General features: G+C 31.2%; 1 protein-coding gene across 1 annotated transcript; it reads right to left on the reverse strand.

Moving 5' to 3' along the window:
* Window positions 1-9,757: 9,757 nt before the first annotated feature.
* On the reverse strand, window positions 9,758-11,129 carry LOC124534882. The gene has a single exon (XM_047110923.1). The coding sequence runs from the start codon at window positions 10,952-10,954 to the stop codon at window positions 10,334-10,336; it is 621 nt and encodes a 206-aa protein (XP_046966879.1). The 5' UTR covers window positions 10,955-11,129; the 3' UTR covers window positions 9,758-10,333.
* Window positions 11,130-16,389: the final 5,260 nt, after the last annotated feature.

The raw sequence follows: 16,389 nt of genomic DNA on the forward strand, positions 1-16,389 counted from the left end.
TTGCTATCAAACTCAAGTTCTGTTTCCACCTCATCAATCGTAGAATACATATGATAACGTTGTAATCCATGACTCCTACTCATTAGGCTTGGTCACAGTCTACACGTGCAAGCAATCCCAATTTGTAAACAAATGAACGAATTTTATAGAAAGTTCCTAACGCATGGTGCCGACATTCGAGTTTATTGAGGGCTAGAATAATAAAGCGACAACAGAATGTACACAGATGCGCAGTTTTTTCTGATTTTAGCAACTTAAAAGGTACTTTTTATTTTAATTGTTGTCGTTATTGAGAGTGGGTGTGATGCTATGTAGAGTGTATCATTGTATGGAATACAAGCTAAACCAACTAAAACCAATTGATTTCGACGCTTTAGAGAGTTTGCCGTTAAATCTAGTGACGTTACATGGAGTTTACACTGTAACTATACTCAATAGCTGATGAATGTCAAAAACTTATGTTTTTATAATGTTTGAGTTCCAAACCAAAAATAATTTAAAAAGACAAGTTGCTAAGACTGTTCAAAAAAAGATCACTGCACCTTTAATAAAGAAAAAAAAAACGTATTTTTCTGATTGCAATCGTTATTCAGTTACACAGGATGAAATGTCAATAGTGTACCAATTGCAATATCGTTATTTCTTTCATAAAACTGTATTTATTACGACATCGATGTCACGTATTAGATGAATGCTCTCAAATTGGTTGCGACGGACGTTAAAAAACGTAATCGACGGACTGCCGCATATTTTAAAAAGCAATAAAGGTTTCTAAGTACAGACTTGAAACTTGTCTTGTAATTTCAATTTCTATCAAGATGGTTACTTAAAGAGCCAAAATGGGCCAGTAGTTAGAACGCATGCATCTTAACCGATGATTGCGGGTTCAAACCCAGCCAAGCGCCACTCAATATTCATGTGCTTGATTTGTGTTTATAATACATCTCGTGCTGTAAACTCAAACTCAAACTCAAATAACTTTTAAATAAAACTAATTATAACGGATGAATCGCGTATATTAATTATTTTTAAAACATCCCGACGTTTCGAGCACTTTGCAGTGTTCGTGGTCACGGCTACCCGTGACCACGCGATTCATCCGTTATAATTAGTTTTATTTAAATGTGTAATAATCGCGAAAATTTAAGACTCAAATAACTTTATAAAATATAGAAGCATTACACTTTCTTATTGATGGTCAATTGAAACACTACCACCGGTTCGGAAAGAAAATACCCTGACCTGAGAAGAATCGGCGAAAGAAACTCAGCGGGTTTTTTTTTGTTTGTCTTATGTATTATATAAATAAACAATTTAATATGAGATGAAATAGCCAGGAGGCGATCGTTTCATTCCCAAAGCCCATTGGAACATCGACTATATACGATTCCATCAACCCATATTGAAACAGCGTGGTGTATGTTCCGAAACTTCTCCTCAAAGGGAGAGGAGGCTTCAGCCCAGCAGTGGGAAATTTACAGATTGTTTTTTTTTGTTTGTTACTTAAAATGTATGTAGAATTGAAGAATGTAAATTTGTAAAATTCTTATATTCAATCTCTCATAATTATTAAATATTACCAATGAAATTCAGCAGAAAGAAGTCGAACGCTACGAACATCCCATTAAAAGTAACCGTCGAAGGTATTTGCACGTTTCCAAAATTTTAACCCTATCTCTGGTGCTCGCAAACACACCTAAACATTAATATTTAAGGTTATATCTGGTGCGTCTGGATCCGTGCCTCGGACTTTTACACGGCTTAAGACAAAAGAATATGGGGATTACTTGTGTGTAAAAAAATCAAAGAAATTTGAAATTATCTTCAATGAAAAATATATTCTTTATATTTATCAAAATTAACTCTTAAATAGGTTTATACGAGCGAAACGTTTATGAATATAATTTTAAATTTATCGCCATCGCTTGATAGTTGATAGTACCGAGAATAACCAGTGAGAAAATCAAGAGATACTCTTTCATCATTACATATAACAGATAAGTAAATTAGATACAAAAATTACACTTATACTTTGAGTCTAAAAACCGACAAATACTAACTCGAACAATACGAAAGCAATCAATTTTAAGCGTAAAATTTCTACTCGACTGAATAATAACTGCCTAAAGAGCACTTACATACCGCACGCGTGACCTACTAAACAACGAAACAAACTTAAAATTCCGCCCTCGTTTTTGTTTAACAGGGTGACATTAACTTGCCAATATTCACTTTAGCAGTCGGCAACTTCGGCCATTATTGAGGGGGTTAAGGCTACCCGCTGGCGCCTCATCGCCTGTACCACACACCTTCACGAACTGAGCGTCCCACCCAACAAAGGCTTCCAGAAAATGGCTACAATAAACTGAAGGGAGTATATTCAGTGTCTCTTTTGTGTATTTTTTAACCGAGCAGTGTAATGAACTGTTGGTTTTGTGCAGATTAAATTAATTTTCGAGTCTGATTACATTGCGAATTATTTTTAATTATTAATTATGATAGTGTGTTTTTAATTCATTCTAACGTTTGAAATAAAAGCAGAATAGCGCAATAAAAACAGAATCTATATTTGTATTATAAACCGTATGTACTGCTCACAAAAATGGCATCGAATAAGTGTACATTTTTAAAAAAGTTAATGAAATAAATATATTAATAGCAATTATTATTTTTTATTTGATTAGGAAAATCTTTACTAAAACAATTTTGGAGAAAAAAATATTGAAAATTTAGAAAGGCTAAGCTAACGCCCTTACTCAGACACCATTAGGTGAGATTTCTAATGTATATGTTCTTAACGACAGCTACATAGCCTTTACACTTATTGCATGTCTATCGACCTCCTTAGAAATATTTATATGCAAGGAGGTTGAAGGTATTTCTAACTTTTATATATTTTTTAATTTGTTAAATTATAGCAATTAAAAATAAAAGTTCAACATTTATACTAATTCAAATTTCGAATGAAAATTATAATGTCTGTTGCATAATGGTGAGTTTACATAATCGCGCGTTTAATTAGAACGACTTACAATTACAGAATCTTTCTCACCTCACTAAGTAGGTTACGAGTGTACTCAACTTTTACTTTCACGCATGAAAAAAAAAATTAAAAGTAGTAAACAAATCTAACCTAGTTTCGCAATAAGTAGTCGTAAAACAACGTCCCAGCCCCTAACTCCCGAGCTATGAGCTCGTATATAAGAAAAAATAGAAAAAAGGAAACACATTCGCTCATTTATTTACGAGAGCCGCCTCTAAGGCTGCCGGGGGCCATTAGCAGGACTGCATCTGTCTCTTTTTGTCTTCAGCGACTTTCATTACGCTGTCCTTGACAAATTCGCCGACTCCATTATTATTCGTAGCACTCGAACTATGCATTGTAGATGCGTTGTTTAAGATTGGAATCGAGATCGACAAATTGTGAAACAAAAATTTATGTTTTTTTTTTTTAAATATAACAGAGGCACTAATTCTTAACCTCAATCGTTTAAAAATCTTTCATCTTCTTGTTATATGCTGATCTCTATATTTATTTCCATTTAAGAAGATAAAAACTTTGTGTTTGTAGTTCTGTTATAACCGCAGCAACATATTTATATATTTTGTTAATAAGCTATAACTCACAGTTCAATTTAGATATAAAAAAATAGCTCGCAACCGGGGTAATGATTCACACTGAAACTATTTACATTTGTTTTTATTTGTATAAAATCAAGGCCTTCTATTTGTATAATTTACATAAAGTAAATTATTCATATGTAAATAAACAAAAAATATAAGGCAGGAATATCACGATAACTATTCATTTAAACTAAAAAGTAACAACTTAAATTGTTGAATGCCCATATGATTTATATTAGTAACGACACTTTCCTTCATCTTTACATACATACATAATTTGTAATAAGTATAGTATATTATTATATACTATAAAAGTATATAGTACACCGATAAACGAGGCTCGTATAAGGCTTTGAAACACGAATAAGATGATGTACTCGTAAACTCAGGTGTTGAGCGTTCACTGAATATAATATGCAAGAGCATTAAAGCGACTACAACGTTGGACGGTAAATGTACTAGAATCTAGATCATTGAATGAACGGTCTCCGTTTCTTTAAAATGTTTACCGAGCTTCTACTTAATAGTATACTATAATTTAACATGAAAATAACATGAATTTTTGAACAGAGCGAAGCTAAAATATTACTATAATATTACGTATACAGTACTTACTATATACATATTTTATTTTTTTATACTTTCCGGGTAGCCATATGCTTCCATTCCATCTGATGGTAAATGAAAGTGGCGTCCAAACGTATAGACAACCAGAACAATCAGTAAGCCAGTAATTGCCTCACAACGCCTCGTTTGATATTATTATGTATGTATATTATTGAAGTAGATATCTAAGAATGTAAAGAAAGTAAGTTAAAAAAGGTATTGATACAAATATTTGTTAAAATAAAAATAAAAAAATAGTAGTAGTCTCGATTTTTAAATGTTGAAAAAGAGTAACTACTGAGTTTCTTACCAGTTCTTCTCGATAGAATCTACTTTCCGAACCGGTCGTAACTTCACTCAGTTGTTAAATGACGATTCAAAAGAGCTTGTAAAAGCCCACTTGAATTAAGTTTATTTTGATTTTGATCAGTACTTCCTGGGTAGGTATTATAGTGGAGTATTACCTAAGTACAGACTGAAGAGACATAATATACTAGCTCTCAAAGTCGGTAAGTATTGGTATTGCAAGAAACAGCACTTACGTCACTAATTTCTATGAACTATGGTGACCATGTATTATTAGATGGTCTATTTGCTTGTCGCCTACCTATACAACGAAAAAGTAACATTAAGGTATTCATATTAAATTGAAACTAACAACATACACATACATACATTGACACAGAGGAAATAAACTTATTATTATATCATTTTGTACGTATGTATATATAGTTTGTATGTATGTATGTATGTATAGTATGTTATAATCTTATTATTATATCATTTTATACATTTTGCAACAAATTTTGTTAATAGTTCTGATTTATTTGTAAGTACATGTACATACAAAGAATTTGTCGAGCAAAACAGTATTTTGAATATGGAATATCGAATTTTAATATTATGTCATATAACTGTTCAATGATTCTTTTATTTGACATACACATAAACGTAATAAAACGAATCATTTGTAATCGATAGAAATAGCAATACTCGGTTCAACGATCGTTAAAGAACCGATGGTTAGATCAAAAGGATACAAAGAAAGAATAAATCCCTCCGAGTTTTATCAAGATAAAGCCTTTTACTGGTTCAGGAGATCAACGAGATGTAACTAGTTTTACAGAGAATTGTACAAAGTAATATTTGATATATTATATCTTATCGATAATGGTTATAATTTAGATGAAATCTACTAATGCTTAATTAACATTTTGGCAGTCGAATCACTTCGAAAAATATTAGAGGCGTGGACTTGAGGCGTGTGCTTATTCGAGCCTTTTTACTTTGGAGCTGTGGTCTGTGTAGGTAGGGAGGTAGGTAGCAAAATCAAAATCAAAATAAACTTTATTCAAGTAGGCTTTTACAAGCACTTTTGAATCGTCATTTTACAATTAAGTGAAGCTACCACCGGTTAGGAAAGTAGATTCTACCGAGGAGAACTGGCTCAGTAGTTACTCTTTTTCAAAATTTAAAAAATATAAAGTCTACTTAGTTAAACACAGTTGTTTAATTACCAGGTTACCTATTTGGTTCTTTTCCTAATAACCTGGTTTGATAGGCTTGGTGTTGATGGCCACCAAGACATTTGTTTCTATACAGGCTCTTAAGTTACTTTATGTTAATTTTCGGTGATTGTTCATAAATTAAGCGTCACTATAGCACAATGTAGTTCGGGATGCAGTTCGGACTTAGACCAAAAGTGGACGTGGCAGATTCAACGTGAGTGTTGAATCTGCCATGTCATTATAACGTTGTATTAAATAAAATGAACCTTAATACAATAGCGGTAAGGTTTATTATTGTTTATACATGTGAAATCTATAAATATGAATATGACGACTTAATTTTTTTTACGATGGCATTTCGAGTAAATAATGCAATGTGATACTTTCGGGGTAGTGCGAACAATTATTGCATGTAAATACTACTACTTAAATGTGTTTTTTTTGGGATAATATTACTACTGTTTTTATACCACTGCTGCTGAAGACTCTTTGATAAAAGTTTTCAATCGTTTATAGAAAAAACTAGCAGACAGATTAAAAAAATCTTTTGATAGCCTATTCATCGAGAAAAGTTATAAAAACCATAGGCAACGGTGGCAAAGCCATTGTTAAAGTTACTTTCAGATCGGAAAGTGGAATGTAATTTCTATAATTACTAGCCGATTACCCGATGAAATATGCCTTCAGTAAAAACAGTAATATTGATCGTTCGGTACTAAATAGAAAAGAAAATATTTAAATTTATATATTTGTTACTTAAATATTACGAATTTCATTCAAAATTTCCATTAATGTGGATTAATTTTTAAAAACGCTTCTTATTTAACCCATGAGAAACCTAAATACCGATTTACATATTTCTAACATCCGAAATGATTACCGTACCTATTAAGTTTGAAACTCAATTAATACCCAAACCCCTTTAGGAAATGAATTTTGAAAAATTGTCTCATATTAATACTTCAAATTAATATTATATGTTCACAATGAGAGTTACTAAAACAATATATTTTACAAGTATTTATTGTAAAGCACAGGTACTGTATAGGTCAAAATATTAATTACAAGTAGGTACGTGTAATTATTACACTAGTAGTAATTTTTTGTTTCTTCGATGATTTTTTTCTTATTTTCCGGTATTAAAATTGTATTGCATATCAATGACTAAGATTACGAGTACATACAGATCATTTTAATTAAAATACATTCAGTATTTTTTAAACGGTTTCTTTACATACATATGAATCATTGCCCTTACGAACGTTTTTTTGTTTTTAATTTTGGCAAATAATATATGGAAAGACTACGAATTTCGATCGCTGATCTAGGTTGAGATTTAATCTACAGTCAATTCGAAATATTATTTTCATAATGTCAACACATACACCGTTTTGATTCTGTCCTATACATTTATTTCCCTTTCAGAGTATAAATCGATGTGGCTAAGGCTTTACGACCTAAGATTTACAAAACTCATTGCTGACTGCCCGCTACTTAGGGCCAAGAGACAAAGATCTTTGAGGATTCCGGGGATAAAATAAATCTTAAAGCAAATACTTCTCGATAGTTCTGTCTGACATAATTACGGTTACCGAGTACTTTTTATCCGCGGTCTCGGGATTTCGATGGTCGTTATTCGAAAGTTTTTCTATATTTAACTCTAAGTCGCTTCTCGGGATGAACGAACAAACTGAATAAGTATAATAGTTAAAGTTCGAAGGATGTCGTTTATAATTATTTTGTTCGGTAAAGTCTTTAAATGTTATTAATAACTATCGAAGTTTGAAGCTTTATGCTTTAGAGAGATGATCAATGACTAAACGAAGGCTTTGTGTTTGAATGAAACGGATCTAATTTTTTCTTATCAATTTTTAATATTAAAATAGTTTTTTTTAATGGTGTAAGTTGTCAGACTAGCATGATAGGGGCCACTTAATGGTAAGTGGTAACCATCACATAAAGATAATAACGCTGTAACAAATACTAACTATTCTTTATATCGTCATTGCGCCAACAATCTTGGGAACTTAGATGTTATGTCACTTGTGCCTGTAGTTTCACTGACTCACTCACAATTCAAACCGGAACACAATAATATTGAGTACTGTTGTTTCGCAGTAGAATAACCGATGATTTGTTCAATATTGTTGTTTAGTCGTGTCATGTTTATTGAGTTTTTAATTATAAGCAATTAATTCGTCCAGTGGTAGTGTAGAAGTATCAACGAGATTTTATTAAATTATAAAATCGAATACTCTGTCCCAAGAACAATACATTGACTTCGCGAAGTTTGGAACTTGCTATAAGTTTGTCTTTACTTCGTGTTTGTTTAATGTTTTAACTGTTTCGAAATAAATAATATTATTTTGTATTTATAACACTCTTATTAGTATGTTTCTATTTTTGTGTTCCTTTTTTAAAAATACCGTTTTTATGTTTTTCAATACAGTACATATTTACATCAGATTTAAAAACAAACTCATGTTATAAATAATTGATAAACACTGATTTATCTTCTTATTATCTTGTTTTTTTTAATATGATGGGAGTCTTACAAAAGAATGTTTATGTATGTAATAAGTGTTTTTAAACCACTTACTTGATTGGTTTAAAACTTTGTAATGTTCTTTAACATCGTCGATGACGTCAGTTTGTCGCATATCGACATTTAGCAGGTTGCAAGAAAAACTACTTACATAAATGAACGTTGGACATTAATTAATTTATACTAACATTATAAATGTGAAACTCTGTATGTCTTTTTATCGCTCTTTCATTTCTAAACAAATGAAAAACCGGATAATGATAAAGCAATTCACATCCACTATACCATTTAAGCAATACATAAGAACTTAAGTAATTTTTGTTACAACAACAACAACAACAAACAAATGTATATACTTGTAGCCAATAGCTATGCGTTGACAAACTAACATCTGTTTTACAACTATAAAGAATAAAAATCATCCGACCTGGCTCCACACAAATACAATAAGGTTTAGATACCTTAAATATATAAATTCGTTTTCCGGCTAGGGAAGTGGAAAATCTTATCTGTTGTCTAGTATAATATAATTGTTTTATACATATAAACCTCACCCTTGATTCAATATGTTTATTAATGAAAACCACATTAAAATTTGTCGTTAAGTTCAGAAGTTCTACAATTATCTTTACATGATGTAAAAAATAAAGTCGGAAGGCGGCTTTATTTTATATTATGTAAAGAATAATTTAATAAAAAAAAAACAGAGACAAAAATCACACGAACGGGGCTGAAATTGTGAGTCTATCGTAAAACAGGGACACCGCATATTTCATTTATAATTACCGGACTACGCGTCACACGGGGTCACGTAAAGAACCCAAAATACCCTACATTGCGGTGACCCAAAGAGCTCCTCCGGGATCACATGGAGTCCGTGATATAAATAATATAACACAGACAACGTACATGTAGTAATATGTTATATTTCAGTACATTTAAGTATACTTTTATACGATATAACTTAAAGAAGCAATCTTGCTATTATATTTAAAAAAAAAGTATCCTTATTCAGAAGTGGAGTAACAAGAAAATGTTAAACAAAAGCCTTTTCCAGGAGAAGATTTGTAGATTATTTGCTGGTTGAGCATCAACGACGTACTAAGTGGAGATGTCTTTTGGCAATGGCGATTACTTAACATAAATCCGCCTATCTAAATTATAAAAAAATATCCTGTACCGTCCAAATAAATTGTAAACACAAATTATGCAAGTGGAAACTCACTGGCGTTTGCTCGAATACGGACCCGCATTTACATTTTAAATTAATTTTGATTAAAACGTAACCTTTTTAAAAATTAAGCCAAGACTTTGCATATACTTTATTTATAATGTCATTTTATGACTTCGTAACATGTAATCATAATAATTGTATTGGTATCGATACATTAATTTATCAATATGTAGTGCAGCGTGTGACGTAATACCACGTAGCTAGAATCAAAATGACTTAACATAAAAAATAAACAGAGTAAATGTGTAAAAAATCTTTATTATGAGTTGTTAGTAGTATAAGAAGTAAAGTTTTATTTTAAGCGCGTTCATTGTACCTGATAGCTGACTGGCGCCACTGATTCTGAGTGTTTGCCAAACCGTCGTCTCGTGCACGCATACAATTTGTAAGCTTTGTTCGTAAAGACTTCGATTGCTTCTTGCCAAGTGAAAATTAATTCGATCATTACATCAGAAAAACTTGATTTTATTATTAAATTTATAATAACCGTTTAATTGTGAAATGGAACGTCTTGTTGTAAATGTTTTATTTTGTAACTTGCATCGTTACGTCGCGCTGTTCCTCCCGCTCGCTCCCATACATTCCCATTTGACATTCTTTCTTCTGTAGCGGCATTTTATTTTTATGTCCTTGTCTTTTCGAATATTTCCCGTTTCCTCGCGCCCCGCTGTAATTCCGAAGAATTTCCAAATACTTGGCAGTATTTCGTACGTGCGAGACGATACTGGCAATGGTTTTGCAATACGAAATAGAACTGAGAATGAGAAACAGGAAAAGGATGGTAACAACTTTATTTGAAGGAACTTTTCATCTTGCTTATTTACGGTCTACATTGGCTTGTAAGATATTTGTAATAGTACAGCTATTGTATGGCAGCTCAGCGTTTTTTAATATAGTCTTCAGATACTCGCGGAGCTCTTTTGCAAACAAAATTGTCTCGCACGATATTGACCTTTTCACTCTTAATAAATTTGGTAGTATGAGCACCGGCGGTGGTACTTTTACCTTGTTTAACTTGTGTGAATTACGAGATTCTTCTAAAGCTAGTGAATTAGTTGCAATCGATAATTCTAAAACATTTGCTGCATAAATTGTCAAAGATCTTACACCATTAAGTACTATGAAAAGGAAAACCGAAAAACCAGCGATTAAATAATTCTTTTCGACTCTGCTTAGAAGTACCAATTTTTCATATTTATTGAGGAAGTTGTTTGCGATCAAATTGTATATATTCTGTAATGGTATAAACATCCCCAGATACACAACGCAACTGAAATACACGCCGAGTAAAAGGAAGCAATAACTTCTATGACGTTTCATGATATTATTCATCTGCCTGGCTCTTCTTCTTAAGTCGTGAATTGGGTTCAATAACATGAGGATTGCAGCCATCTGTATGAGAAGCAGGCAACCGAGGATAATGCAGCTGGCGTCCATTTTCTTAGATGAAATAATTACGCTGATTATGGTGACATGGTGTAGATGTGAAGGTAGCGATGTTAACAGTTATTTATCCCATTTGAAGTTGTTGAAGACGAATTTATTAACAATTTACAACCTGACAATTTAGTGACTATTACTCGACAAGATAGATGTCACTCTTCATTTCTTTTATTTTGTAAATTTTTTCGTACAATCAATAAGTGTGATTTATAACTAGCACAGATAAAAAAATAACATAAAGAATAGGTAATAACTTTTTTTGTAAGATTTAATGCTGGATTGGTCTAATAATATTATGGTTTATAATAATTATTATTATAACAAACGTAGAGGTTGTATATATATTTTTCTTAATCTACAATTGATTGCGTAATGGAATAACTCAAGATATATTTTTATTTATATTGTCTTCAAATTTACGCCTCTGCGAGCAGGTGTTTTAGGGTTTCAATTTCATTATACAACATTTTACACATGAACTATAAATATCGAAAGCTATATTATGAATTATACGTTTCTTACTTTAAGAATTTCATGAGATGTTTTAATACATCAAATTAGTCTGAGGCATAAACCGCGCTGATGAATTTGTAGCCTTCGCTGCTATCGCAAGTATAAATAGTTAAAAAAGTTAATCAAAATAAAATACAATATGATGTATTAAACCAAGAGTTACGATGTAAAGAGTGTTGTATGATCTACACGCACTTGGAAATTACTAATTAGATGTGGGTTAGATGAACATTTGCTCTGGGATAAGTAGTTTTATTTAAATTCATGAATATTAAAAAAAAATCTCTTGATTATCATTTTTTTTAATAAGATTTCAACATATTTTTTATTATTCACATAGAGACTTAGTTTATAAATCTTTAATCTTAATAAGTAAAAACGAATGTTTGGCCTGTATGCGATCCTAAGCCGTTTAATGATTATCATGAAACATTGGTAAGGTATTCTAGTAAAAACTACTCATCAATATAAACGTTTTATATTGATTTGAAAGTCGAGACGGTTAGATAGTCTTTAATAAACTAGTCAAATCAAATCGGCCGTAGCAGCTGCGAAGGTTACACAGTGAGTAATTAAACGTAACATTTTATACGTTACTTAGATTTTATAGAAAAAGTTTTAAGTAAATGAAAAATATAAAAATATTTGAAATATTTTTTATTAAATATGTCATGTTTTAATGTTTGATTTTTGCGGTTTGCTCGATGTACACATCAATGTTGGCTTGCAAGATTTTTGTGACATATCATCTTTACATAATATTGCATGTCTACACATTAGTTCAAAATCTAACAAGCGCGCTACAATAATTAGAAATTGTGTAACTCGTTCTATAACTATTAACATATAAAACGCAATAAAAGAACAAGTGAAGCTAATCGACATTTTAGTTAAGTAAAAATTCCAAATTAATTCATAGTTATTAGTACTATTCAAGAGATATCCGTAGTAACTTTTCTCCCAAGCTATTTCTAATAGCGTATTAGCTATTAAGGTCATTGTTAGGAGTAAGATAATATTCGACGGAAAATTAGTATTTTCCTGTACTTTACACCAGCAATCTCTTACATAATATGGTTCCTTTATAGGTTTTAAAAGAAAAACTATGAACACTAGTTCCAAGTATAATATAATTCCTACGAATGTATTGAATACGTTAATCATTTTTAGTTACTTCTTGTGTATATTGTGCCTCTGAAATTTTAATCTCCGGGCCGATATGTACCGAATTAGATGGACTTTTCTTCTTTGTCTGTTTTTCTTTACGAACTGTTTTACTAGGATTTTTCTTCGGTGTTATTTTGAAGAATTGTCGCATAATATTATGTTCCTCTTTACTGAAGTCGATAATTGATGGCCAATGGATAGTTTCCTCGTCATCAAGATATCCTCCTATTATAAAAGTGGACTCCTCTGGTCCTAGCTCACGTTCATTCGTTAATGTTATATCAATCAAATCATAGTTTGCCATTAAATTCGAAAACTCATATAGTTTGGCTGAAAATTTAACATAATCTGATAGCCTTAAGATAACAAGAAGTAAAAACAATGAGAACACACCAAGAATATAGTTTCTAGAAGCGTTAGTAGCTGTCACTATTCTTATCAGCTTCTCCTCAGCCGTTTCAAGTGGCTTTGATAGGTTTGATGTTTTTAAATCATTAAGAGTTTTGACTGGATTAACAATACCAAAACTAATGACAACAAATCCGAGAAATATCGTTAAGCACAATGCAAAAGAATTCGTTTTGATAACGTCTGTCAGCGTTTTGATATTCTTTGATAATATAATCACATCTGCAAATGGTAATATCATTAATAAAATGATTACCATTTCAAGTAAATTCACTAATATTAATATTGATGTTGGAAAATCTAGAATCAACATACCACTGGAATTTGTTTTCAATTAATATCAAGATAACTGTTTACCTTCACATAGTATTTGATTGGTAATATTAGAAAATCTGTCATCAATAATTTTATTACTCAAAATATTTAGCTAATCACGGAGGTTTTAAAAATAAGGTCTTATTAAATTATATTTTATCGAAGTAGGTTTTATTAAATCTTTAAAAATGTATCGGGAAATATGTCTTACAAAATTTTTGTGCAATAAATTCGAGTGTTCTGTTGATGAAAAAATCTTTTGTCAACACACTTCATTCAACGAAAACGGTTACTCTAAGTGTATGTAGGTGCGTTTCGTGATTGAATTTGTTATCAACCACCCTCCGCGTATCGAAAGCGGGTCTGGTAACAAGAAGCCTATTTACTTTTCGATATTTTGTGAAACAAAATAACGAAGAATGTACTACATTGCGTAACGAATATTTTGTCACGTACCATATGTTGTCTCATATCTTCTGTCGCATGTACTAAAAACTAATAATAATATTATAATAGAATTAAATTGTCAAGGTTCTTGAACACTACAAATTATTCCAAGCAATAAAGGAAAATAATTATAATTATAACATTTATACTAATTTATTGGCTTTCTCAAAATTTCTCTGCTCTGTGGTTAGAAGGAACGAGATGGAGCAATGTGTCCGTCTCACTCGCACACAACACGTGCTACACAGGTGCGCCCTTTCCTTTATCGCTACCATTATCTATGTCGATTCAATTATTTTGAACTGTTGACTCAGCGGGCTGTATTTTCAAGGTTTGTTGTTAAAACGAGCCTTCGCGGTCCGAATATGTAATAGATGGGATGAAATTTAATTACGCCACCTTTTTATTGGGTACGGTTATATTTGTTAAATAAATTTACTTAACTATATAGATTTTTAAACGTGCCGTATTATATCTTATTACTTATTTATTAATTTAGTGTAATAATAAAAAAATGGTAAATATTTAAGAATTTATTTCCATCAGTGTGTATCTGTGACGCATCTGTTGATTTAAATAATTTTATAGATACTAGTAAATATTGTCACGAGAAGAATTTTAATTAAAATATAATGAAAACAAAAATACACAGAGTATTTTAAAGTATAAAATACGATAGTTTATCACAGATAGCACGCTAGATCGCAATACATCAGCTGGTAAATGGGGTGGGTCGAATTACTTGCTTCAGCATTTTAATAAATTTCCACTGAGTTTAACACGCCGCATATTTTATACCAGACAATATCGTAATTAAAATACGTAATTAGTAATATATATTTATATATATGAGTACGAAATAAGGGACTGTTTAATAATATTTACTTTACCATTGTTGTGTTTGTATTAAGTGATTTAATTACCGTTCTTTTTTTAATAAAACAGATTAAATAATAACACAACTCAATGTAAATGTTTTGTTTTGTTTTAAATTGAGAAAAACTTGGAACACTTGCTTTGGTCTTAAAGATAATCTACAGACTATTCAATTCAAGCACAGAGCTATTATTATTTTATTAATAAAAGTCGCTGTTCCTATTGTTAAAACATGATGCATAGTTCAATTAAAAATTATTCTTATTACAAAGTAAATTTAATTAAAACAATTCACATACGATATCCCAAATTTCGTAACAAAATACTCTCTAAAACAAACTTATATAACTATGAATCCAACAATAGTCGTACTAGGAAGGATTTTTAGGAGTTAATTGTTATGTTGTTAATTCGCGTAAAATGTTCAACTACGTTCCAACTTATGCTCAGTGAATCAAATAGATATATTTAGCATAAGTACTACAATTGTTTTCAATATAGGTCAAATACTAGAAATAATATTATTTATGCTACAAAGATACGCTATAGAAAAATTATATTTATTAGTTTTTATCGATGGGACAGTTACATTTTACGTGAAAGAAATACATAACTTCACAATTAATTTTACTAAGAGCCAAGGTGTCTAATTAGAGCAAAGAGGTCTAACAGCATCGTGAATCTTAACTGAAGTTTGCGCAAGCCCTGGTAAGACCCGCTGATTTGTTGTGCGTTTGATTTGTAGATTATTGATTCGCTGGTGAAAAACAACTACCTAAACAGTGGAATAAAAGATAAACGTATGTATTGACAATACTGCATTGCAAACCTTCTTCTCGGTAGGTCTGGATTAGTAGATGAGTACAGCGTTAACAAATGTTCAACTCTTTGATGATTAATATTTTTTATGAATCTGTTTAAATATAGAAATCATGGTCAGTCGCTTGACTGAAGCTAAGGATTCCAAGATAATGTTTCTACTTGTGGGTTGGTTGACAGGATATTTAGGCGTAAGTTCAGGTCAATGAACCATGTGCTTAATAAAAAACAATCCCTTGTCAAATATAACCATAACAACGTATTTAAATAGCGTGGTTCTATTCTATCTCACTGGAAACCCTTACAATTTATTCCGATAAGTAAAAACTGCGTAAACATGAGAAAAAAATATTTGTAAGAAACATTAAAGATTAGATATGCGTAGAACGTTGAACGCACGATCTCGTTATTATTATGTATATGTGTGTGTGTTTTATTATAAAGCTACTTTGTGCTAGATCTTAAGGCTTTAGCCGTATATAGCTCTCATGTTTCTGAGGATAAATGGGCGGCCGGAGCGTGACGCGATTAGCTAAGAAACGTGGTACAGTTAGTTTATTTCAAGATTCATATACAACTCTCTAGTACCATTACATTTTTATAAATATCTTCCAGTTGTCATCGCGAGAAATATTGTACATTTCACAGTGAGTTTTAAATGAAACGTATTATATTAGCTACGGAATGCTTTGAATGAATAATAACTAATTTTTTTATTAAAAAAAATTGCTTGGGATGAGTATTTGATTATTATTATACACGATGATAAACTGTTTCAAAAATCTAATGAGTTTTATATATTTTTTTGCATTTATAGCCTGTAAATTTACCCTGCTGGGCTTATTCCTCTTGCCCTTTGAGAAGAAGGTAGAGTAGTACAGGAG

Source organism: Vanessa cardui, chromosome 13, assembly GCF_905220365.1.
Source record: "Vanessa cardui chromosome 13, ilVanCard2.1, whole genome shotgun sequence".
NCBI lineage: Eukaryota > Metazoa > Arthropoda > Insecta > Lepidoptera > Nymphalidae > Vanessa > Vanessa cardui.

What these genes read in the sequence shown, in the direction of transcription:
- LOC124534882 (XM_047110923.1), bottom strand. Translation starts at nt 10,954, where the DNA reads ATGGACGCCAGCTGCATTATCCTCGGTTGCCTGCTTCTCATACAGATG.